A 23680-nucleotide genomic window follows, 5' to 3' on the forward strand; every position below is an offset into this window, starting at 1 on the left:
GAAGCCCTTCCTAACCCTGGGAACAGAAGAAGCTGCTCCCTCCTTCGGGCACTCAGACCAAACTTCCTTGGTGTGGCACTGAGCATTCCATGGTTGTGCCTGTCTCCCCATTATCTGCTTTCTCCTTCATGAGTGTTTTTGCCCAATTACAATGGAAGTCACACAGATCTGCAAATGTGTGTGTTTTAATTTTGAGATAATGTCTAGTATGTTGCAGGGTCCTACAGGGGACCAGTCCCAGTAGAGGGAGAAGAGGCAGGACAGGCCACTGGCAGCCATCAGTGGCAGTCGATGCCTTGGGTGGTGAGCATCTCTTGGAAGCAGCGGAGGCCTCTCTGGAGGTGAGCCAGGCAGCTGATGGCAAGCACTGAGAGGGCTCAGGTTCTGCCCTGCGGGATCCTGGGAAATTGGAGGTTGGCACCTGCCCCCAGGGCTTGGCCTCTGTCCCTGGTGCCCCAGCATGCCTGCCCAAGTCTACTGCATGCAAGCTCAGGATCCTTTCCCTGTGAGCCAGGACATGTCGCCAGTCCTGCAGGAATGAGGGGAGGAGGAGTCAGGACAGAAAAAGAGAGCAGGCTCCCCACCATGAGCAGCTGGCCCTTGAGGACAGCAGGGGTATGCTCTGTGCCAGGTTCTGGTGCCCAGCAGGGATGTGTACTTGGGCAAAGGGGGAAAGATCATCAGGCTGGGCTGAGGTGGGAAAGGTTCAGGATAGTCAACAGGAAAGACAGGACACGTACTTGCTGTGCAGCAGAAACAGCCTTTGGGAGTGCAAGAGGGAGAGACAGAGAAGGCGAGGGAAAAGCTTGTCATTTATGTCCCCTCTTGGTTCTCCATTGTTGCTAGCATGAGGACTACCTCCACCCCATGCCTCCAGGCATCCCCCAGTTCCTGGAGGCTCTTTGTAGGCAGGTCAAGCTTGGGGGACTCACATTGATGCCATGCTGGGATGAGGGTAATGACTGGTGTCCAGTGTCTCCCAGACCCTGAACAACCACCTCACATCTCTGTGCAGGGTGTCCCCGGGGCCATCACTAGCTGCATTTCCCCACCTGGCTTCTGCCAGGCTCAAAACAACCATGTTCAGGCAGATGTCCCAGGCTCAGTGATTGCCCAAGCAGTGTGCCTTGACCCTTCCCCACAGCACTGACCCCACCCTCGGACATGACCCCTTTTCCTCCTGTCTCCCAAGAGTACATATAACCAGCCCACTCCCAAATCATAACCCATGCCCTACATGGCCCCATAGCTCTGGGAGCCTCAGACTGATGGGGACTAAGAGTGAGGGTAATGGCCCTGGAGGGCTGTGGGGCAGCAGACTGCCATAGGAAGGCTGAGCTAGTCCTTCAGTAGACTTCTTGCCCTCTTCTCCAGGCCTCCAATGCCCACACTCACTCCACTTCCCGCTTCCGGATGGCACGGCCTGAGGCCAGCACTTCAGCCACCTTGGACACTATAGGATCGTAGTTCATGCTGGCCACAGCGATCACCTCGTCACCTCTGTAGGGAGAGAGTGACTGAGCTTGACAACTGCCCAGCAATGGTCCCTCTTCTTGGAGACCCTGACACACTCCAGTCCACCTGGGACCCAGGAAGGGATCTTACCCAGGACAACAGGAATGTCCTTAGCATCCAACCCTCCCTGCTTTGCACTTTAGCCCCACATGGGCTTTTGGCTCCTGTGGGACTCCCATAGAGGTTCTAGCTTTACTCCTCAGCTGGGTTCAGGGCTGGGCTCCTGTCCTGGGATTTCCACTCTCTACCTGTGTGACTTTCCTCAATGTAAAAGCAGGGGATCAACACCTACCTCAAAGAATTGTGCAAAAGATAAAATGCCCCATCAATGAATGGCAGCTAGAGTTATCACTGCCCCACCCCACTTCTCCGCAGCAGTATCTCCTGCCTAGCTCCTCCCTTTGCCACTCTCCACCGTTCAGGTAAATCCCCCTAGTCTGGAGCAAGGCTTCTCTGGGATGAGTTCCCCCTACCGACGGAGCTCCTGCTGCTTCGTGCCCCATCTCCGCCCCGTTGCTCTCACTTGGTGTAAAAAGCCACGAATTTCAGCTCCTCCAGATCCCCCTGGATGATGACGTCGTCGAAGCCTTCTCCGTACCCTGTGGGCCAAGCAGGCGGACGGCGTCCACGTGAGCTTAGCAGAGGGTCAGGGTCCTGTGCCCTCCTAACTGCCCCCTCGTATCCTCTTTCAGGCCTAGCTCCCCTGTGCTTTTAGGTAGTCCCTGGCTTCACCCCCAGTGAGTGCTTTACTGCTTTCTTTGGCTGTCGTGGCCCCGCCCCTAGGATGCTCATAACCCCTCCCCAATTCCAAGTCCACCTCTGCACTCTTCACACCTTAGCCCCGCCCCTAACCTCTCCTGGCCCCACCCCGTCCCGAGGTTCCTTTTACCGGCGTAGCGCAGGCTTTTGCCGAACATGGCGGTCCACAGGTAAGGGACGGTGCTGATCTCCGCCTCCTGCGCCAGCATGTTCTGGGCCGCCACGCGCCCTGCGAGACCCAGAATAGTGAAAACCCCGACACTAGCCCCCACCACCCCTACATTGCCTGCCTCGGTTCCCTGGGGACCCTTCACATGTGGGGTTACTCCTTCTTGCCTCCCCAGTGATCAAGAGGCACAACAAGTTTGGTTTCAGCTGATTGGTTACAGAGGGGGACATAGCGCAAAGCTGGCCACTTAAATTGCTTCTCTGGAGAATTTGAGTGAAGTGCCCTGGATCTGTAAGGTGGGCTTCCTGGGGATGGGGCTGCCAGGCCATCTCAGATGTGCACACAGACAATTAATCAGACATATCATCAGGTCTGAAGAGAGAGGCAGGAGAGCAGGCACAAGTAACCAGGAAACAGATGACAGCCACACCAAGAGCCCCAGAGAGAATAGTAGGGGTGGCTTCCCAGTTCATGAAGCCCCACTGGAGCCTGCTGGCACCTGCAGCTTAGGGGCCTAGACCAGGTGTGCACAGTGAGGACATCTTCAGAGGCTTGGTGAGGGGAAAATCTATTTCTCAGCACAACAGTTCCCCATTGAGCCCCAGGTTTCCAAGCTCAGGTGGCCACCTCCCAGGGGCCTGCATGAGGCAACTGGGTCCCCAGAGTCAGTCAAGTGACCCAAGGGAGACGCAGAATGCTAGCTGGCCTGTGTCCTACTAAAATCCCTTTCTCTCTCCCTCATGAACGTGTGTCTTTGAGTACAAAAGAAAAGGAGAGGCTGTTGGAAAGACAAGTGGGGTGGGGTACTGTGGCTGGCTGAATGAGAGGACACAGGAGGGAGGTCTACTGAGACAGGCCACACACAGGGCTTATTCTGTGGGGCTGGATTGATCACCTGGATGAGGCTGGCCCAGACAGGTCACCACAGAGCTTTGAATGTCTCTGCAACCAGCAACCAGGACCCAAGGTCAGCAACTGAGGGATGGGCCCAGGGGATGCTGAGCCCCTAGGACAGCCTCTCACCCCTTATCCTGCTGTGGGGTTGGCCATACCCTGGGCATGAGCCATCTGCCAGTGTGGAATGTTCACTTTCCGATTGTTCCTCCAGGCCAGGGGGAAGGTGACAGCATCACCAGCTGCAAACACTCCTGGAACATTGGTCTGCATCATCTGTAGGGAGAGGGCCCAGGACTCTGTGGGTGGGAAGGGGGCCCTGCCCTGGCCTCCCACTGCCCCCAGCCCAGCACCTTCCCACCCTACCCAGCCTCACCTTGTTGACAGGGATGAAACCTCGGGAATCCAGACTGATGCCGCTCTGCCTCAAGAAGCCCGTGGAGGGCACTGCGCCTGACAGGATAGGGCCACTGTGTCCACTTCTCTCTCATCTCATTTCTCTCCATGACCCACACCCTTCACTTGCCACAACCCAGCCCCAGACCAATCATCCAATGGGTTGCATACCCTGCAGCCTCTGTGTGTCCTGTCCCTTCTGCCTGAACTCCCACAGACCCCTGTGCCTCCAATTAGGCCTCAGGTATCACCTCCTCTGAGAAGAAGTCCAGGAAGGCCCCTGATAGGGGTGGGTATACTACACCACCCCAGTCCCCCAGCTTTGTTCCTCCCTGAACTGGCACCTCAACTAGATCAGGGACCAGTTAGAGGCATGTTTGTGTCCTGCAGCCCTCACAGGGCAGGCCATGGAGTCAAGTATGAGTGGGCAGTTGTCACTAGGAGCACCCTCCATGCCAAGCCTAGGCCAAGCCCAGTATGCCCATTCCCCAACAGCCCTTTGAAGTGAGTAAAGTTGTGGTCTCCATTTTATAGATGTGAAAACTGAGGCTCAGGGAAGGGAAGGGACTGGCCCAAGGCTCTGCTCATTCACACCCGCCTGCCCACCCACTTACCAATGCCCACCACACAGACGTCAGCCCGCACCACCTTGCTGCTCTTCAGTACAACCTCCTTCAGCTGCAGGGAATAGGCAGATGAGCAAGTGGGCCCAGCTCCTGGGCACAGGGGAAAGGGGTCAGAGAGTAGCGTGGGGTGGAGAGAGAGGCCCACCTTTCCCTCCTGGGCCCGCAGCTCCGACACTTCTGTCTGCATGTAGAACTTAACCCGGTTGTTCTCAAACATCTGTCAGGGCAGGTGGGTAATGGGCAGGAGGTGAGAGCCTCGCTGGAACTAAGCTGGCCACCTAGGGTTCTGAGGGGCTGGGAACCAGGGTGGGCTCACCTTCATGAGGGCACGACCCACACGCTCCCCTAGGAACCTCCTGAAGGGTGTCTCCTCCAGTTCCACCACGGACACTGAGTGGGCCTTCTCAGTCAGATAGGCAGCCACCTCCATCCCTGGGCCAATGTTGTGGGCAGCAGGCTGGCACCCTGCACCTTCCAGGGCTAGCACTGCCTTGGGACCAGCCACCTCCACCCCACCATGCACAGCTGCTCACCTAGGAAGCCGGCTCCCACGACCACTGTGTTGCGGCCCCGAGCCAGCCTCACCACACGATTGGCATCCTCGGGCGTCCGGATGGTGAACACGTTCTCCACCTCTTTGCCTTTGCAGCTCAGGGTCTTAGGGCTGAGATGTAGCCAGTGTCAGTGAGGGGCTCCTGGCACTCTGAGCCCACCCATCTTGGCCGGTGCCCTGCCAGGTGTCCAACAGAGGCCAGCAGGGGAGACACTCTCCCACCTGCTCCCTGGTGCCAGCAGAAGCTTGCTGTACTCCAGCTTGAAGCCATCCTTGAACACGACCTTCTTGTTTCTCACATCCACTGTGACCACCTGCAATCCCCACCAGGTAGAGCATGGACTTGGGCCTGGCCACCCACTTCGTGGTCCTGCAGTATGCCCAGAGCCCAGCCAGACCCTCTAAGCAGCTCCATGGGGGCTTTTCCTGCCACCTGGGTTGTCCTTCCTCCCTCACCTGGCAATTCCTCCTTTTTTTTAAATCCTCACTTGAGGATATTTTTCCATTTACCATCAGATCGAGTGGGAGAGAGGGAGAGAGAGAGGGAGAAACATTGACATGAAAGAGACACCAACTGGTTGCCTCCCACAGGAGCCCAACCAGGACCAGGGATGAACTACAACCGAGGCACGTGCCCTTGACCAGAATCGAACCCATGACTCATTGGTCTGTGAGCCGAGCTCTAACCACTGAACCTGGCCAGGGCCCTCCTCTTAAAGTTTCAGACATCAGCTTTCCCTCAAGGCCCTCCTTACACTGCCAAGTCCCACCAAGTTCTCCCCTCCCAGCCCCGAGCAAATCATCCTTGTCCCCACACTGGGGTAATCAATGTGCCCATGACCCAACCAAGAATATCCAGTGCAGCCTCCCAGGCCAGGAGCACCCCCAGGTGCCTGGGCAGCAAGGCCAGGGGGGCAAAGCAGACTCACATTTTCAGGAGCCTACATGGCCTCACGCCTTTCATTGTTCCCCAGCTTTGTCCCCTACCTGGGCCTCAGTGAGCACCTCGATGCCATAGGCTCGGAAGAACTCCTTGGGCCTCAGGGCCAGCTGCTCAGGCTGGGCGTCCAGGGACTGTGGGAGAGAGCCAGCTTAAGATGGAGCCAAGCAGCCATCGCTCCATTTTGCAACAAAGGACCTGGGGCCCAAGGAGGGTAGAGCCAGCCCCAGGTCACACAGGGGCTGTAGAACTGAACTCAACAAACTCAGATCTTCATACCCCAGAGCCTGGAGCAGAGAGGGCAGCTGCCCAGACCCCCAGTTGGGCAGCGAACAAGGCTGAGTGGGCCTGACTGCACCCAAGGCTGAGTGGGCCTGACTGCTCCCACCCCCCGTTACCACTCCCACCTTGCTGAGCTTGGGCCGGTCATATGGGAGGTGTCGGTCCAGTGTGCACAGGACGATCCTGTCTGAGAAGCCCTCTTGCCGTAGGGTCTCTGCACACACCAAGCCAGCTGCACCTGAGGGGAAGGGGTTAGGGGTCAGGGACCACCTCTCTCGCACCCAACCCTGCCGCTCATTACCCCACCACCAACCTGCGCCCACAATGAGCACGTTGGTGCTGCCGCTATGGCCAGCGCTTGGAGAGATGCACTTGGCCATCACCTTGGTCCTTCGCTGCAGCTGCAAGGCCTGGGAGTTGCCGGAGAGTGAGGGGCAGCTGGGAGCTGAGGTCATGGCCAACTTCCCTGCCATAATCCCAGCAGTCCAGCCTCATCCCCACCATGCACCCTTTACTCTGCTCCCCAGCCACACTCATGGGACTCCCTCCCACCACAGGTCTTTGCACATGCTGTTCCCTGGGCCCAGATGCCCACCTCGGCTCTCCCTTTTACCTGAGCCTCAAATCACACCCTTACCTGCTTGCTGGCCCGGACATACACCTTCTCTTTCTCAATCTTCACCTGCAAGTGCTGCAGTGCTCAGAAACAGGGTTTGGGGTGCTCCAGCCCCTGACCCTGTACCCCCAGCCTCCCATCCCCCACACACCCAACCACACCTGGAACTTGTGCAGACTGTCCAGGCCAGGGAAGTCTTCCAGGTCCCCAGTACTGATGTTGAAGCAGGCACCATGCCAGGGGCAGCGCACCCGGCCACGGGACAGCACGCCTGGGAGGAGGCACTCCTGAACTGAGGTCACCTGCAAGAGCCCCTCTCCAAGGATTTCTGTGTCCCAGCACCTGCTGGCCCTTCACACAGCCCCACAGACCCCACCAGCAGATTAGGAAGTGGAGGTCCAGGAAGGAGCAACTTGGGGCTAGGGCCTTGTGGAGCTGGGCTGGAAGGTGCAGTGGCCAAGACCACTTCGGGAAGCCCCGCACCTACCTCCAGTGTGCACCCAGACAACTCACCTTTCACCAGGGGCGCACCATAGTGCGGACACTTGTGTCCCAGGGCGTGGAACTCCCCATTGTCTTTCACCAGTAATACTTTTCCCCAGCCCAGCTCCACTTCCCGCATCCTGGGGAGGGGCTGCACTCAGAATTCAGGCCAGATGTGAGGCACCACCTCCTGCCAGCACCTCCCCCCAGAGTCCAGCCTTCTGGGTAGCAGGCCCAGACAAGCAGAAGCCACGAAGGCAGTGGCCAGGATGGGAGCTAGCCAGGGGCCCCTTCCAGGCCTCCCTGCCCACCTTATCTATGGTTTGTGCTTGCCCTCCCACCTTGGACCCTCTGATCCCTGTACCAGACCCAGCACCCACTGGCCATTTTCGAGGTCCTTGACATGACAGACGGCGGCTTCCACACAGTCCTGAGCACCAGGATAAGGGTGAGGGGCAGACAGGCGCTCCTCTGAGTGGAAGTGGCGGGCAGTGCCATTGCCCTGGTAGGCCCGGGGGCTGCCTTTCCCGCTGGCCGACAGCTCCTCCTTGCCCCGCTCCTTCTCTGGCAGCACCACCTCGATCTTGAGCTCCACTGTTGGGGGGTGGGAGGCACCATGAGCCCCCTGCCCACCCACTTCCTTGCCCACTCCTCCAGCTCTGGGGAGGGCCTGCTCTTCTCAGTGTGGGTTCTCCCCTATGCCTGGACCTCTCCAGAAAGCCATAAATGCCACCAGCAAAGAGCCTTAAAACAGGCACGAAGCAGGGCAGGGGCAGCAGGGATGGGCACTGGGTCGGCTTGAATTGATGTTTGCATGATTTTTTTTTTTTTCCCAATAACAAAATTAGTAAGGAGGCGCAAACAAAACTCCTCCAACTCTGAAATCACCGTTTCTCTATAATTCTGTGTGTAGGAATTCTCCCTGGTTCCCTGAGTCTTTTTTTTTTTAATATATATATATATTTTATTTTATTTTATTTTATTTTATTTTATTTTAGAGAGAGTAGAAGGGAGAGAGGTAGAAACATCGATCAGCTGCCTCCTGCACAGCCCCCACCAGGGATATGCCCTGAACGGGACTTGAACCGGAAGCTCTCAGTCCATGGGGCAATTCTCAATCCACTGAACCACACCAGCAGGGATGGTTCCCTGAGTCTTGATCCAACTCCAAGGGTACGGCCTCCAGTGGAGGACATCAACATCCCGGAGGCATCAGGGGCACGTTTAGGGTCTAACTCAAGTGAGAACAGGGCATCCCAAATGGGTGCAGCTCAGATCCTGGCCAGCGAATCTGGGTGATGGGAAGTCAGGGTTCATTGTTCTATGCTTGCAACTTTCTCATAGGTTTGAAATGTTTTTCAAAATCAAAAAGAAAATGTACACGACATAATTTCAACTTCTTAAAATAGCTATTCTCATCAGTTTGAGAATCTTTCAGCATTGACCAAGCACTGGTTTTCAGCATCTTCATGTGCAGGGATTTGGGGCCTTGGGGGCGACCCCACCTGGGGAGTACATGTGGACAGAGCAGAGAGGGCACAGCACCCCCCCCCCACACACACACACACCAGCCTCCACACAGAAGATACTTCCCCAGCCTGCCCATGGGGCCAACTCTAGGGGAGAGTTAGCCAGAGATTGTCATTTTCTTCTTTATACTTTTCTGCATTTTCCAAATTCCCTACAATGTGCCTGGGGTATTTTTCTAATTAGAAGGGAACAATAAACAGAATTTTGAACAGCGATAATCCGGCTTCCTGGGCTGCTGCTGCAGGGAGGACGCTGGGTGATGAAAGCTATGACCCTGGCACAGCATGGGCCCGATGAGGGAGCAGAAAGTGCCTCCCAACTTCCAAGGCACCAGAGATTCCAGGCATCCCCTCCACCTCAAACCTGACACACCAGAAGTAAACAACCCAGAGTCACATCTCCTAGCCTTTGCCTATGCAATTCCCTTGGCCCAGACTGCCATTCTCCTGGCCCTATCTCCTGTCCATCCGCCTAGACACAGCTCAGGTGTTGCCTCCTCTGGCTGCCCAGACCCTGCATGTCTCACCTCACACTACTAATCCCCTACCCTGGCCTGGTCTGGGAGCCCGGGGGCAGCTCCCCCACCCATCCTCAAGTTCCAGCCCCCAGCTCAGGCCTGGCATAGCAGGGGTGAAGATCTACTCCATGATTCCAGCTGGGCAGGAGGGGCACCTGAGCACACCACATGCTGAAGCTGTTGTGTCAGGTGGGGGCTTATGGGTGAAGTGGGTTTACCCTCTGTTTTCCACATTTTACGTAATAGTGTTAGAATGTTTTCAGAAGAGTTAAAAAGAAAAATACTTTGGATTCAGCTGACACCAGCTATGTGAGCTTTAGAGAGGGGGCTCACAAGAACAGCCTGGCAGGGGCCCAGATAATAGCCAAGCCAGACTGCTTTCATCCTACACCTTCTTCCAGAAGGCTCTGAGGCTCTGCCTGATGCAATCTAACTGGAAGCCATTAAGTCAGGAGCAGTGGTGGAAAGGTGAATGTCTCTGCTCACTCACAGAGCCAAAGCAATCCTAACTCCATGATTCCCAGCTGCCCACTGTTGACACTGAATGCTGAAGGAGATAATATAAGTAATATGTAACCCAGAGCAGAAGCTCAACAGATGAAGTTGGGTAACAGTGTTTTATTGGTTAGCTCTGAGCTTCCTGGCGGCTGTGATGAAGAGGGAAAGCCTTTAGGTAGCACTGTGGCCTAATAAAAGGCAGGTGACCGGATACCAAAAGAGGTGCACTTCCTCTTAGTTCTGAGCCTAGCAAGGGTCTGGCCTGGAATACTTCCTATAAGGAACACAGCTCCACTGAAGCACGGGGAGAATAGAGGAAGCTCAGAAAGTGTGTGCTGATGTTCTCTGAGCCACGGAGTTGAGGCAAGTAGAAAGTGAAGAATTTGTTCTGGTTTCCCTGTGGTCCCTTTTAATCTCAGCTAAACCCTCATGGCCAAATGCTCTCACTCCCACACCCTTAAATTCCCTAAGCCTCACCCCTGACTTGCCCAGGATGTGCCTGAGGCCTGAGCTCCTGCTCTCCCACCACAGCCCCACAAGGGAATCCTGGCTGCAGATAGCCCAGCCCTAAAAGAGGACGTTTTTCAAGGGCTGCTTATGTGCCAGACACTATGCTAAACACAACAGCCCGCATAGGGGACACAATTATTAGCCCCATTTTATTTATTTATTATTTATTTTTAATCCTCACCTGAGGATTTTTTTTTAGCAATAATTGTGCCTTGGATAAACCTCATTGGCTACAATACTGCCACTGCGCAAAGCTATGAGGATATTTTTCCATTGATTTTTTTAGATAGAGTGGGAAGGAGGAAGGGAGAAAGACAGAGAAACATCAACGTGAGGGACACATCAATTGGTTGCCTCTCACACCACTCCGAGGACCGAGGGGCCAGGGATTGAACCTGCAACTGAGGTACGCACCCTTGACCAGGAATCAAACCGGAGACTCTTCGGTCCCAGGGCCGACGCTCTCACTGTTGAGCCAAACTGGCCAGGGCGGCCCCATTTTACAAGTGAGAACACCAAGAATCAGAGAGGTGAAGTCATCTACCCAAGGCCACACATTTAGGGAGGCTGGATTTGGACTCAAGAGGCCAAGTTCTTAGCACTGCCTCTGGTGTGGTAAGTGTGACCAGGCACTATACTAGGAGTCCTGGGGCTAGGGGTCCCAGGCAGGCCAGCCTTTTGTATCCCTTTAAAGGAAACTACAGGTGGTATCTTCTGCCCAGGGCCTCCTGCCAGCTGGGGCCAGTCAGCATCCTTCCACTCGATTCTGATGGGGGAAGGCTAAGATCAAGACAACAGACATCATTTGCCCAGGTCATACATGGAGGCAGGGAGGGTGGTGAGATCTGGCACAGGGCTGTGTCCAAGCCACCGGAGGGGATGGCAGGCAGATGTGGGTGAGTTCCCCTGCCTGGCAGATAGGGCATCACACATCTCCTCTTGCCCCCAAGTTCCCCTTCAGATGCAAGAAAAGGAGAAAAGGCTCAGGCGTTCCAAGGTAATGGAGCCGATGGGTATCAGGTAAGGGGAGCTGGGCAGGTGGCCTGGGCAAGGTGGGTGGGGCACTAACTGGGCACAAGAGAGGCCTCTGTTGGCCTCAGTTTCTTCATCTGTGGCATGCCTGCACACCTTGCTTTCCTGAGTATTGTGAGGACGAGAGGGAAAGTGGGGCCACAGGGAGAACTCCCAGAGAAGAGCCTCCATCAGAGAGCAAACCCAGGCCTCCCCAGCACCCTGGACCACCCCCATCCTGGGCTGGAACTCCTTGGGCCAGGCAGGGTGGAGATTTCCTGTACATATGGGAAAGTGTGCCCAGAGAGGCTGAGGAGGTGGCTCAAGATCACACAGGGGTCAGAAGAGGTGAAGAGGGCTGGGACCTGTCCATTCCACTCTCACAGCAATTCTGTAGAGAGGGAAAGTGAGGCTCAGAAAGGTAACTTACATACCTTGGGTCACACAGTGGCTAAGGGTTTCTGTCCCCAGAGCCCCTTTCCCCAGCCCTGGGGGACACAGCTGCCCTTCCCCACCCGGCTGCAGAAGGAATCCTCCCCTCCCCTTTCCAAGAAAGATTCAGGTGCTATTCCTACCACCAGCATCCAAAGCCCCAAATAAAGAGGAAGGGCCACTGGAGGGGGGCCAGAAGTAGGGCTCCAGGCCTCTCACCCCCTCCTGCCTGCAGCGTATTAACATTCAAAGTGGCAGCCACCCAGCCTGACCTACTTCTGAGGCAGCGGGGGAGGGGGAGGAGAAAGGTGGCAGGAGGAGGGAGGGGGGATGGAGAACAGAGGAAAGGAGGGTGGAGGGTGGAGGGAGGGGGGAAGCAAGAAGAGAGGATGTACCTGGCTTGGGCTTGGAGAAGCAGCCGCCCATGGCGAGTGGCCCTCAGATGGGCAGGAGGCAGTCGCACTGATGGTGGGTTGTGGGAGGCTAGGGTGCCCCCAGTGGGGCTGGACCCCCCACGGCCCTTAGAAATGCTGTTGCTGCCATTCCAGCTGGAGTTGCCTTTAGTAACCTGTGGGGGTAGGGGAGAGGGGGCATCTATAGGGATCAGAGTTTAGATGTGGGATGTGGGTAGAGACACAGAGAGATAGATACAGTATGGGAGGGGTTTCTGGAAGAGGCCCACATTGGAGCTGGGAAATGTTGTGAATAGGGCAGCCGGAGGAAGAATGGGACCCTGGAGGGCACCTCCCCTTTGAGGCCTTCCAGGCTCAGCACCCTCACTCCTCACACTCACCTTTGCCTGGGCTGTGCCCACTGCCAGGGGAGCCCCTCTGCCAGACTTTTAGGTCCAGCCTTGTCCAGGAAACCCACCCTGATGCTGCTGCCCCCTCAAAATCCTGCAGCTTGGGATCACTGGGACCCTCCTTTCTCTGGGGAGGCCACCATGGCTGGGGTCAAACCCCAGGTCTCCTTGGGCAGATCAGAGCCTCTTGGTCCTTGGATTTCCCCTTCCTACAATGGGATGACACTTAGTTCTCCCTGGTCCTTGTGCCCACCCTGGTTGCCAGCCCCTGGACACTCACCTTCTTCAAGGGCGGCCGCTGCTTCTTGCTCCCAGCCCAGAAGTAGAATCAGGCTGACAGGCCCTGGAAAGCAGGGCAAGGGGGCAGAGGTCCAGGAGGCAGCCCAGCCTCCACCCCCTCCTCTCAGTGTGAGCTGCTGCCAGGATGGGTTGGGGGTGGGTGGGGCTGAGCCTGTCCACTGGTCCCCAGGGAAACCCAGATCCATGGTGAACAGAAGTGGGCTGAAAGCCCAGGCCTGATGGGGTTGGGGGAAAGCGAGGCTAGGCACACAGTCCTGCCACAGAGCATGTCCAGCAGCCATGAGCTCCCACTCCCACCTTCACTCTTCACAAATGCCCACCTGGCCCACGGTGCTGAAGGTCATGCCTAACAGCAGATGGATAAACTGAGGGGCCAAGGACTTGTCAAGGTCAAACAGCAGGTAGGGGCATCTGGGTGGCCTCCCATCCCCTTCCCACCTTAGTTCCAAGATGGGCAGAGACTCAAGAAGCTGACATCACCCTGCAAGCCACGGGGCTGGGGGAGGGTCAACGGGTCAACAAGGAGATTCCTGCAGCCAAAAACACCTCAAAGCCACAGGATGGGCCATCTAGAAGATGCAGCTTACAGAATGGACTTTGGAAGACTCAGGACAAAAGTTTAGCTGCCCTGTTTACAACTGACTTCCTCACAGTCTATCTCACAGTCATCCCATTTGTTTCCCCTGGAAATTCTTCCTGAAGTCTAACTTGAGGTGAGGCTGAGGCCCACTGGGTCTCACCCCAATCTCGATCACAGACAGAACCCTGGGTGGGCACCTGATAGAAAGGGGGTCAAGAAAGAAGGAAAAGGTTGGGGAAAGGACCACCTACTGCCTGGCACCTGATCTTACCTGCCTTAGTGACACTCATTATAGGCCAGGAAACAGTGGCACCCAAGAGCCACCTAGGCACACCCATGTTCTTTCCCCCACTCATCACCAAAGCAGATCTGCAAAATGTGATCACCACCTGCACTGCCAGCACCCTCCCTGGGCACAAAGGAGGCCCCTCCCCAGATCCTGGCTTCACAACTAGCTCAGCCCTGCCCACCTTCTTCCAACCTGGTACCTGGCCTCACTTGCTGGACCACAGATCCCAGAAAAGGTAGAACCTTAACTTGCCACCAGGTGCTTGTCTAGGCTGTTCCCCCCCTTCCCAGGTGCCCAGGTGTCTGGACGCTCCAGAGCCCTGGACCTGGAAAAGATTTACTGGGGATGGAACCTTCTCCAGGCCTACTGTGTGCTCAGCCAGCTTAGCGTCCTTCTGCCTCCTACAGACACCCCCACTCAATGGCAAAAGTCCTTGCCAGGGGCATGGCAGGAGGGGAACCCAAGTTTTTTAAAAATCTTCACCTGATAATATGTTTTATTAAATTGATTTTTTGGAGAGAGAGGAAAGGAGAGGGAGAGAGGAGCTAGACAAAGCAAGAGAAACATCGATGTGAGAGAGAAACATGGATCAGTTGCCTCCTGCATACATACACACGACAACCTGGGTATGTGCCCTGACCTGGTGCAGGGGAGGACACTCCAACCAACTGAGCTACACCAGCCAGGGTAAGACCCCAACTTTTTGAGGAGTGCTGTCCTTTGCCCACAAGCTGCCCAATGCCAAAAATTGTAACAGTGCCTGTGTCCTGTCCCAGATCCCCTTCCCAGGGCCCCAGCGATGCAGTTGGGGAGGAGCCTCTCCCCACTCCTCTGCACTGCCCCCCCCCCCCTTGGTTCCACTCTTCATCAAGGGTCACATAGGCCCTTCCCATACCCACCCTGGGAGGCTCCTGCCCAGCTCAGGCCCTCAGTAGCTTCCAGCCTTTCTTCGCACGGCATCCAAGCTCCTCAGTCAGGCATTTGGGGTGCTATTGGTCCTCACCTCCTCCCCCACGGGGCTCAGGCACAAACCTCCTGTGCACTCTCCCTGCCTTTGCACGTGCAGTTTCTCTATCTGAGATGCCTTTTCAAGCAGCCTTCACGCATCACCCAGGTCCCCTCACCAGACCAAGTGAACCAGGAGAAGGAATGCCACACAGTAGGACCGCGCGGCGAGCAGGAAGGGCCAGCGAGGAAGGGGAGAAGGAAGAGGGGCGCTCCCGCCCCAGCTTGTCTCTCTCTCCCCAATTTCCTAACCCGCAGCCCTTAGAGCGCCGGTCCCAGGTCCGAGACCCGCGAGCGCACACGCTAGCCTGGGTACAGAGGTTGCCGGGCAGGAACCCGGGGGCGGAGGAGAGGTGGCAGGGTCGTGGGGTCGGGGCCGAGGTCCGGGGATCCGGGCGGGCGCTCACCTGGGCTGGGCGTTCGCTCTAGAGTGGCTCCGCGGTCCTGGACCGCGGCCGCGAGGGGGAAGGGGGAGAGGAGCCGGGTGCGGGCGGGGGCGGGGCAGGCGCTGCGGCTACACTGCGGCCCAGGAGCAGGCGCGCCCAGCCCCGCCCCGCCGGCGGTGCAGGTGGGAGCTGTCCCGGGTCAGGGGTCGGGCTGGCGGCCTCGGAGTCCGGATGCGGGTTGCGGGTTGTGGGGAGGCAGCTGGGGGTCCTTCTGGCCCTGGACGCTTTGGCGGGTTCTGGGACCCCGGGGATCCTTGCGAACCCCTAAGCATGCCAAGCTGGGACGCGCACCCGGTCGGATCTTTTTTCTTTTATTTTTTTATCCTGTTTTCGAATCATCCGGGAAGTTGAATCACTCGAAGAAACCTCTCCAAGAAAGAAAACCCAGATTACTCCCACTGCTCCTTGACCTGCTTTGGGGGTTCATTCTCTCAGGTCTCCTAGCTCCCCCCCATCTCCCCACACACAATATGTTCTATGTCTTATTTTAATTTATATTTTACTACATTTTCTCTTTCCCATCTGTCATTATACCAGGAGAGCTTCCTGGGTCCCCATAAATCCTGGTGCACTCTGGTGTTGTGTCCCTTCCTCCAGGAAGCCCTTCCTGACTAATATCCCCAGATTCCATCAAGACCTGATATTCTGACTCCTAGGTAGACTTCAGTGTTTGTCCCTACTGTCCAGATCTTTGCTTGTGGTTTTGTCCCACTAGCAAACTGGAATTCAGTAACTGTATGGTAAATGAGTGAATGACACATTCCAAGGAAGTGATGTCACATTTATTACTATACATATCAGGGCCCAACAACTCTGTTGTCCTAATATTGTTCCTTTGGTGGATTGAGTTGGGTCCTCAATTTTTTTTCTGCCTCTCCCTTTCTTGGCCTTGCTATCCTCCTATAAGGATAACAACACCACAGAAGTAAAAGTCCCCTGTGCCAGGCTGCTCAGGCTTCCAAGGGAATCCTTTACTTATGCCATACAACTGCCCCCCACCCCCGCCTCATTTTACAGATGGGGAAGCTCAGAGGCTGAGTACCACCTAAGGGTAGGACCAGGGCCTGCATGGGTCACATTCATGCAGGTGGGTGTGGGGCCCAGGCATGGAGGGGGACATGTGGCTCTGCTCAGCCATCCCTCTGTGGCCATGTGTGGTTTTCAGTTTAATTGCTGCCACTGCCACAGGAGAGGGTCATCACTGGGCAGATGACATTGCCTGGCCCTAGTTCCCTTGGCCTCCAACCAGCCTGCCTCCATTCCATACACATGCTGATTTTCTATATCCCAACCCTCACCCCACTCCCTACCCCCATCCAGGAAGACAGTGTGCCTCAAAACCATGACTGCGGCTTCATATTCTTTTGTTTGTTTGTTTGTTTGTTTTGTTTTTTTTTATCCTCACCTGAGGACATTTTTCCATTTTTTGTTCAGATAGAGCGGGAGGGAGAGAGAGGAAGGGAGAGAGAGAGAAACATCGATGTGAAGGGACACATCGAGTGGCTGCCACCCGCACGACCAACCAGGGCCGGGGACCAACTGCAACCGAGGTAAGTGCCCTTAGCGGGAACCGAACCCGGGTCTCTCTGTACCGCAGGCCGACGCTCCAACCGCTGAGCCAAACCGGCCAGGGCTTCATATTCATTTATTACTTTAATATTCACAACAGCCTGAGGAGAATGTTTCTCTTTGTATCATCTCCATTTTACAGATGGGAAAACTGAGGTTCAGAGAGGTTAGGGACTCCCCAAGGCCACAAAGCTGGTGAGTGGCAGATCACAGACTTGAATCCTGGCAGGCTACCTAGGCTATGCTGGCCTTACAAGGTGGAAGGGTGGGAGTCAGGGGGGAGAGGCTTTCCAGGCTCAGCCAAGGTCTCAGGGTCTCCGGTGCAGAATTCAAGTCCTGCTCTGTGAACTTTTGAATCAGTGAGCCCCTCTGCCTTAGGTTCCCCAGGAAACATGGGGTAATTGCATTGGCCTCCCGCTGGGGCTGTCTCCAGGACACCATGACGGGTGCTCGGGTTGTAGGATGGGGGCTGCTGAGCTTGGGATGCCAGAGGTAAAATTTGGGGTACAGGTCAGCATGGTGGCTGAGGAGATGTCCTAACATGGAGTGCATTGGGCTTTGACATGGGGAAGCCCATCGTGGTGCCCTTTGCCCTGGGGGTGGGTCTCAAAGCTTTGACTGCCCCATGGTGGGGCAGATATTGCAAGATCCTCAAGAACCAGAGGTAGGCTAGGAGTGCTGCCTCATGGAGGGCTCCCCAGACCTTGGGGGGATGCCCATGGGCAAAGGGATCCAAGGACACTCAGTAGGCCTCTGAGCCTTGGGTAGACTGAGGTCCTGGTCTAGCTGCCAAAGATGTTTCTGACAAGGTGATATCATCCATCCCAGCAGTCTTGACAGTACCTAATGGGACAACAGCAAAGAGGGAAATCAAGCTCCAGGTTGAGATGCTGTGAACTAACCATGGGCAGCTCAGATTTTCCTAGACCAACAGACACCCCAAAGGCAGGGAGAGGGTTGCTGAGGTCTGAGAAGCAGGTTGGTGATCCCTGTACCCCCCCTCCCCCCCAATCGCCTTGGAGCACCCTCACTATGCAGCAAGCCTGTCTCTGCCTGCCTTACATCTTCCTGGTCATGTCAGTTTCTTTGTTCCCCACTCTTCTCAGCCTAGGTTCTCCAAGCCAAGTGTGCAGGATGGTCCTTTTTTTAGTTACGAAAATAAGATAGCTGCAATGTCTAACATTGGGATTGACACTGGCGCCCCCTGGAGGCCAGTCTGAGGGTCTACAGGGCTCTCCCTCAGCTTTCAAGTTCTGAGGGAAGGGGTTGAGAGTGGGGGCCTCTTCCCTGTCCACTTAGGTGGATTTCCAGATAGGGGGACCTTGGTTTGACTAAAAGATCCCCAGGACATGTTGGGGTGTTGGTACAGCACAGCCAACATTTGAGCTGAGGCCAGCTGTGTTGAGGGGCAAGAGATGTGGAAATGGTGCCCAGAGCTAAACAGTGATTTATTCATATAGAAGCAGAGGTTGGGAGAATCCTCAGGTTGGGAAGCCCAGGCCAAGCCCCACTTCTAGCCTCCTTTATGACTCCCTGGTGTGCTCTGGCTACTGCAGTCCAGTCTCTCCCCTGCTCAGGTTGGTTTACACAGTCTAACCACCATGTTCCCAGACCCCCCCTGCACTCTCTGGGGGCTCTCTATCAAAACCAGCTCCAGCTTCCCCAAACCTCTTCAGCCCAGCCTAGACCCTCCCCAAGTTGATGGCTTGCTGCCAACACTATCCTATTCTCGGGCTCTGGAACCACTAGTCCTCATTCCAGTGCTCATAAGGAAGGGATAGGTCAGGAGGGCTTTACTAGGAGGTGGAAGAAGCTGAGGATATGATAGGCCAGTTGGAGTTTGTCAAAAGAGAGAAGTACATCCAGGCAGAAAGAACATGTAGGCAAAGGCAAGGAGGTAAGGTATCAAATTCTGGGGAATTCAGAATGTGCAAGTCCAGTCTGGCCTGAGTACTGGGTTCTGGGCAGGGGCATGGCATGGAAGTATATCATGGGCCAGGGAGGGGAAGGGGTTTGCATCACATGTGTCTTTAGGAATAAAACATACCAGCAACTAGGATTGGCACTGGACTGGAAGGGAGCAGGGAAGTCAGGAAGTCAGGAGACACCTGGGGCAAGGACTGGGCCAGAGTCAGCCCAAGGGCTGGAAGGCGGGCCTTGCCCCAGTGGCCTTTACTTAGACCTGAGGATTTTTTATTTTTTTTTATCCTCACCCGAGGACATTTTTTCATTTTTTGTACAGATAGAGTGGGAGGGAGAGAGAGGGAGGGAGGGAGGGAGAGAGAGAGAGAGAGAGAGAGAGAGAGAGAGAGAGAGAGAGAAACATCGACGTGAAAGGGACACATCGAGTGGCCACCACCCGCACAACCAACCAGGGCCGGGGACAAACTGCAACCGAGGTACATGCCCTTAGCGGGAACCGAACCTGGGTCTATCTGGACTGCAGGCCGACGCTCTAACTGCTGAGCAAAACCGGCCAGGGCGACCCGAGGATTTTTTATCATCAAAAGATTGACAACAACTTCCCCACCCCCAGTGACAGATGAGTTAATATAAGCTGCCTTATCCACAGAGGTAAATATTATTTAGCAATAAATAGCTGTTTGTCTACCCAGGGTTTGTAAACACTATAGATATTTTTTTACCTGATGCTGGTTGAAAGTGTAAACTGAGGCAATCCCTACAGAGGCCAGCTAGGCAACAGTTCTCCTTTCAAAATTGCAAATGTGCAAAGCCTTTGATGCAGCAATCCCACTTGGAGGAACTTATTTGAAAGTATCTGACCACCTGAGATTGGAAAGGACCTACATGTCCATCAATACAGGAACATAGCCCAGCTGGTGTGGCTCAGTGGTTGAGCATTGACCCATTCAACAAGAGGTCGCCGGTTCGATTCCTGGTCAGGGCATGCCCAGGTTGTGGGCCCGATCCCCATAGGGGGGCATGTAGGAGGCGGCCAATCAATGTTCTCTCTCATTGATGTTTCTATCCCTCTCTCCCTCTCATTTCCTCTCCCTCTAAAATCAATAAAGAAAAAAATATATATTTAAAAAAATATAGGAACATAAATGAGTGACAATACATTCATCTCATTGAATACTATACAGTGATGAAAAAGAACAAAGACTCAATATGCTGATTCAAGACAATCTCAAACAGATTGGGGGAATAAAGCAAGGTGCAGAAGAGTAATCTATGCTACCTGTGTGCAGAGAAATCATTGAAAAATATTCACAGACACATTCCCTTTTATGTTACAAAATAACTCTAGAAAGATATAAGTAAAACAAACTGAAAACAGAGATTGTGGGAAGTAGAAAGGACAGAGGGAAGACCTTTCATCAGATACTCATCTTTTGAATGCTGCATCTGTGGATGTTTTCCCTCCAAAGTGAAATTTCTCAGAATCCTAGAACTGTCTTGGTGAATTCAGGTGGGCTGCAAACAACCCCCATTCCTGGAAGGCTGGCTCTGGGGCTTGGGTCCCCTCCTTTGGTAACTGGCCTAGGGCAGCCCTGCCCAGGTCCATCCTTCTCTTGGAGCCCGCCCTCGCCCTCTAGGAGACCAGTGCTCTAACCCCTGAGCTAGGGAGCCTCTCTCACTCACCCTCTATGTAGTTACTAGGCAGACCGTCTACTCCCTGCGCCTCAGGTTTGGCTGCTGGGCAGCTCTGGGTGCCCATTCAGAGGGCTTCTCCTTCCTTATTCCCTTCCTCAGATCCCGAGTCTTTACAGTGGGTTCTCTAGGGCTGTTTCAGGCTGGTGGGTGTGGGCTGTCCTCCCTGGACCACAGCCTAGCCACCTGCTCCAGACCTCCCTCCTCCGCTAGTGCCCACTCCCACTTTAGCGATGGCAGAGGTGGGATGCTCCTGCCCATCCCTGCCTTAGTGGGGCGCAGGTTCCTTAGGGCCAAAAGCCCGGGAAATGGGGGCCCGCCTCCCACTCTCCACAAGGCCCAGCCCTCCGGGGAGATGCCCAGTGTGGCCGCCAGACCCCGCCACCCCTAATCCCTGCGGCCACCACCGCCGGCCCGGGGCACCCCGGCCTCACCGCGCCTGCGGGAAGCCCTGCGCTCCGGAGAACGTGGGGCAAAATCTAACCCTTTCTGGGACCTGAAGGCGGGGAAGGAGCCTCCGGGGCCCCAGATCTTTGTTTTTTGTTTTTATCCTCACCCGAGGACATTTTTCCATTTTTTGTTCAGGTAGAGCAGGAGGGAGAGAGAGGAAGAGAGAGAGAGAAACACCGATGTGAAGGGACACATCGAGTGGCTGCCACCCGCACGACCAACCAGGGCCGGGGACAAACTGCAACCGAGGTACGTGCCCTTAGCGGGAACCGAACCAGGGTCTCTCTGTACCGCAGGCCGACGCTCCAACCGCTGAGCCAAACTGGCCAGGGCTGGGGCCCCAGATCTTTAGGTCGGACACATCCACCCCGCAAGTGGTCAACCCTCCCTGTAACCCCTTCCGGTGCGCTGTAAGCTGGACCCCGCCTCACACGAGGCTCCCTAGGGTCCGACGGTTGTCGCGATGCCCTGCCCGGGACGGGTGTAAGGGGTCTGGAGGACGAGATGCAGCGCAGTTTCGGTCCAAGGACGCTGTGGAGTACCAGAGGCTGGGAGGTTGTGCAGGCAGTGCCAGAGCTGAGTGCTGCCCCGGTGGCGCCCAGCAGTCCACTCTTGGTCCCTCCCATAAAGGCGGGCAGGGAGAGTGCCCCGACAGGGAGTCCCACCGCGGTGACTGCAGGCCCATAGTCTCAGTTCTTCCAGCACACCCGGCTTCACTCTCACAATAGGCAGCAGATGTGTCACAGCCTCTTGGCCAGAGACTTCGTGGAGCAGTGAGGGGTTCACTGGCACAATGCTTCTCAAACTCATGGAGGGGGATGAAAAAGCAGGTGCCCAGATCCACGAAATTAGAACCTCTGGTGGGATCCCCAGGTCTCCTGCAGCGTGGGAGAAGGGCCAAAGGTATTGATGAGAACAGAGGGGATGTGGGAGGGTAATTCACCCGGAGTCTTCTAAGAGACGAAATGTAGGCAAAGACAAAGGCAGCAGTGTTCCAAGCCAGACTGCCTTTATTTACCCTTCCCTAGGCAGCCAGGAAGCCTTCCTGAATCCACCCTGGGCTCCAAAGTGACCCCCACTGGCAGAGCCATCATTACTGGGTGTGCACCAGGAACTCTCCTAGGCATTGTAGGGATTCCTGTACTCCAGCTATGGTTGTGTACCATCCAAGGGGCCAAGGTGTGTGTGGAAGGATGCAAGAGCAAGGTCAGGCCTTGAGAGGCCATCACTGACTTGGCCAAAGAGCCTCTCAGAAGCCAGGCAGGGTCATGATTTTTGCTGCAAGGTGAAGTTTCAGGACCTGGGCCCTGGCCTCTGGGGAGGAGCACTAAGGATAATCTAGCAAAGAGGGTGGAGGTGGAGGGGCAGCCCCTTCTCCCCATATCCAACCCCATTTCCAAGGGCTCCCTGTTTCAGAAGAACCCAGCCCAGGATTGCTGACCAAAATGTACCTTTTCAAATGGTGTCTCTGGGACATTATTTTTCTTTTTAATTTTTTCTCCTTTATTGATTTTAGAGGAAAAGAGAGGGAGAGAGAGAAACATTCATGAGAAAGAACATCGACTGGCACCTCCTGAATGCCCCCTCCCACTGGGGATTTGGCCTGCAACCTGGGCATGAGCCCTGACCAGGAATCAAACCAGTGATCTCTTGGTGCATGGGTCCACGCTCAACCACTGAGCCACACCGGCTGGGCCAGGACATTTTTTTCAAGAATGATTGGACAGTTTTGGTATTTCCATTGAAGACATACTTGAATTTTTTTTCTTTATTGATTTTTAAAGAGAGAGAAACATCGATGAGAGAACACTAATTGGCAGCCTCCTGTATGCCTCCCACTGGGGATTGGGTCCACTACCTGGGCATGTGTCCTGACCTAGAATAGAATTGGCAACCTCTTGGTGCATGGGTCGACACTCAATCACTGAGCCACACTAGCCGAGCTGCAGAATCTTTTTCTTGTTTTGTTTTTTTTTTTGGTATGTGCCCCTAGTGGGAACCGAACCCGGGACTCTGGTCCGCTGGCTGACGCTCTAAATGCTGAGCCAAACTGGCCAGGGCGAGCTGCAGAATCTTGAAAGCAGGAGCCAGTAAGTGCCATAATTCTATATAAATATGGACTGTTATCACTTCCTGAAACTCATTTCCAGATGTTTTATACCACAAAATTTGGACTCTCAATACACACTATATAAATAAGTATGGGAACAGGTCTCTGGCTGAGGGGGTGTCAGGGAAACCAGTGGTCTGCCAAAACTCAAGCTGTCCACCTGAAGGTCCCCAGATTCATCAGGAGGCCCATATACAGATAAGAAAAGAATTTTTATTTTTAATCCTCACCTGAGGACATTTTTCCATTTTTTGTTCAGATAGAGTGGGAGGCAGAGAGAGTAACAGAGAGAGAAACATCGACGTGAAAGGTACACATCGAGTGGTTGCCACCAGCACGACCCAACCAGGGCTGGGGACAAACTGCAACCGAGGTACATGCCCTTAGCGGGAACCAAACCCGGGTCTCTCTGGACTGCAGGCTGATGCTCTAACCGCTGAGCAAAACCGACCAGGGCAATTTTTTTTTCTTTATTGATTTTAGAGAGAGGAAGAGGGAGAGATAAAAACATCAATGAAAGTGAACATCAACTGGCTGCCTCCAGCATGCCCCCTCACTGGGGACTTGGCCCACAACGTAGGACTGTGCCCTGACTGGGAATCGAACCAGCGATCTCTTGGTGCACGGGTCAATGTTCAACCACTGAGCCACACCAACCACGCAATGAAAAGATTTTAAAAAGCCAGACTGATATTATGCCCTGACTGGGGATGAAGCTACTTGTTTTCTGTGACTTCTACCTGAAACCATTCAACACTGCCTAGCTCATGCTGAATAATTAAC

At 54.9% G+C, this 23680-nt stretch overlaps 1 protein-coding gene and 1 non-coding gene across 4 annotated transcripts; both read right to left on the minus strand.

Annotated features, from left to right (window-relative positions):
- Positions 1–165: 165 nt before the first annotated feature.
- On the minus strand, positions 166–15170 carry AIFM3 (apoptosis inducing factor mitochondria associated 3). Of its 3 annotated transcripts, XM_036276551.1 has the most exons (22): positions 15115–15170; positions 12814–12876; positions 12127–12299; positions 7614–7827; positions 7264–7373; positions 6912–7021; positions 6772–6816; positions 6448–6544; positions 6260–6372; positions 5900–5986; positions 5135–5226; positions 4893–5023; positions 4676–4791; positions 4505–4576; positions 4348–4411; positions 3714–3790; positions 3496–3613; positions 2405–2503; positions 2039–2114; positions 1396–1500; positions 741–761; positions 166–529 (listed from the first exon to the last, which is right to left on the minus strand). In XM_036276551.1, exons 3-22 carry the CDS (start codon positions 12155–12157, stop codon positions 490–492), a joined length of 1818 nt encoding a protein of 605 aa, XP_036132444.1. In that variant the 5' UTR covers positions 12158–12299; positions 12814–12876; positions 15115–15170; the 3' UTR covers positions 166–489. The 3 variants fall into 3 exon arrangements, with proteins under 3 accessions (XP_036132444.1, XP_036132445.1, XP_036132446.1); XM_036276552.1 differs by lacking the exon at positions 741–761 and having other exon boundaries at positions 168–529; XM_036276553.1 differs by lacking the exon at positions 7614–7827 and having other exon boundaries at positions 187–529.
- Positions 10406–10544, minus strand: LOC118640432. The gene has a single exon (XR_004961358.1). It is a non-coding gene; the product is annotated as a U4 spliceosomal RNA (small nuclear RNA).
- Positions 15171–23680: the final 8510 nt, after the last annotated feature.

This window comes from Molossus molossus, unplaced genomic scaffold (assembly GCF_014108415.1).
Source record: "Molossus molossus isolate mMolMol1 unplaced genomic scaffold, mMolMol1.p scaffold_m16_p_22, whole genome shotgun sequence".
In the NCBI taxonomy this organism is placed as follows: Eukaryota; Metazoa; Chordata; class Mammalia; order Chiroptera; family Molossidae; genus Molossus; species Molossus molossus.

What these genes read in the sequence shown, in the direction of transcription:
- AIFM3 (XM_036276551.1), bottom strand. Translation starts at nt 12,157, where the DNA reads ATGGGCGGCTGCTTCTCCAAGCCCAAGCCAG. An exon ending in CTTCTCCAAGCCCAAGCCAG is followed by an intron (nt 7,828 to 12,126) that starts GTACATCCTCTC and finishes ACCCCCCAACAG; the next exon opens with TGGAGCTCAAGATCGAGGTG. An exon ending in CAAAAGCCTGCGCTACGCCG is followed by an intron (nt 2,115 to 2,404) that starts GTAAAAGGAACC and finishes CTTGGCCCACAG; the next exon opens with GGTACGGAGAAGGCTTCGAC.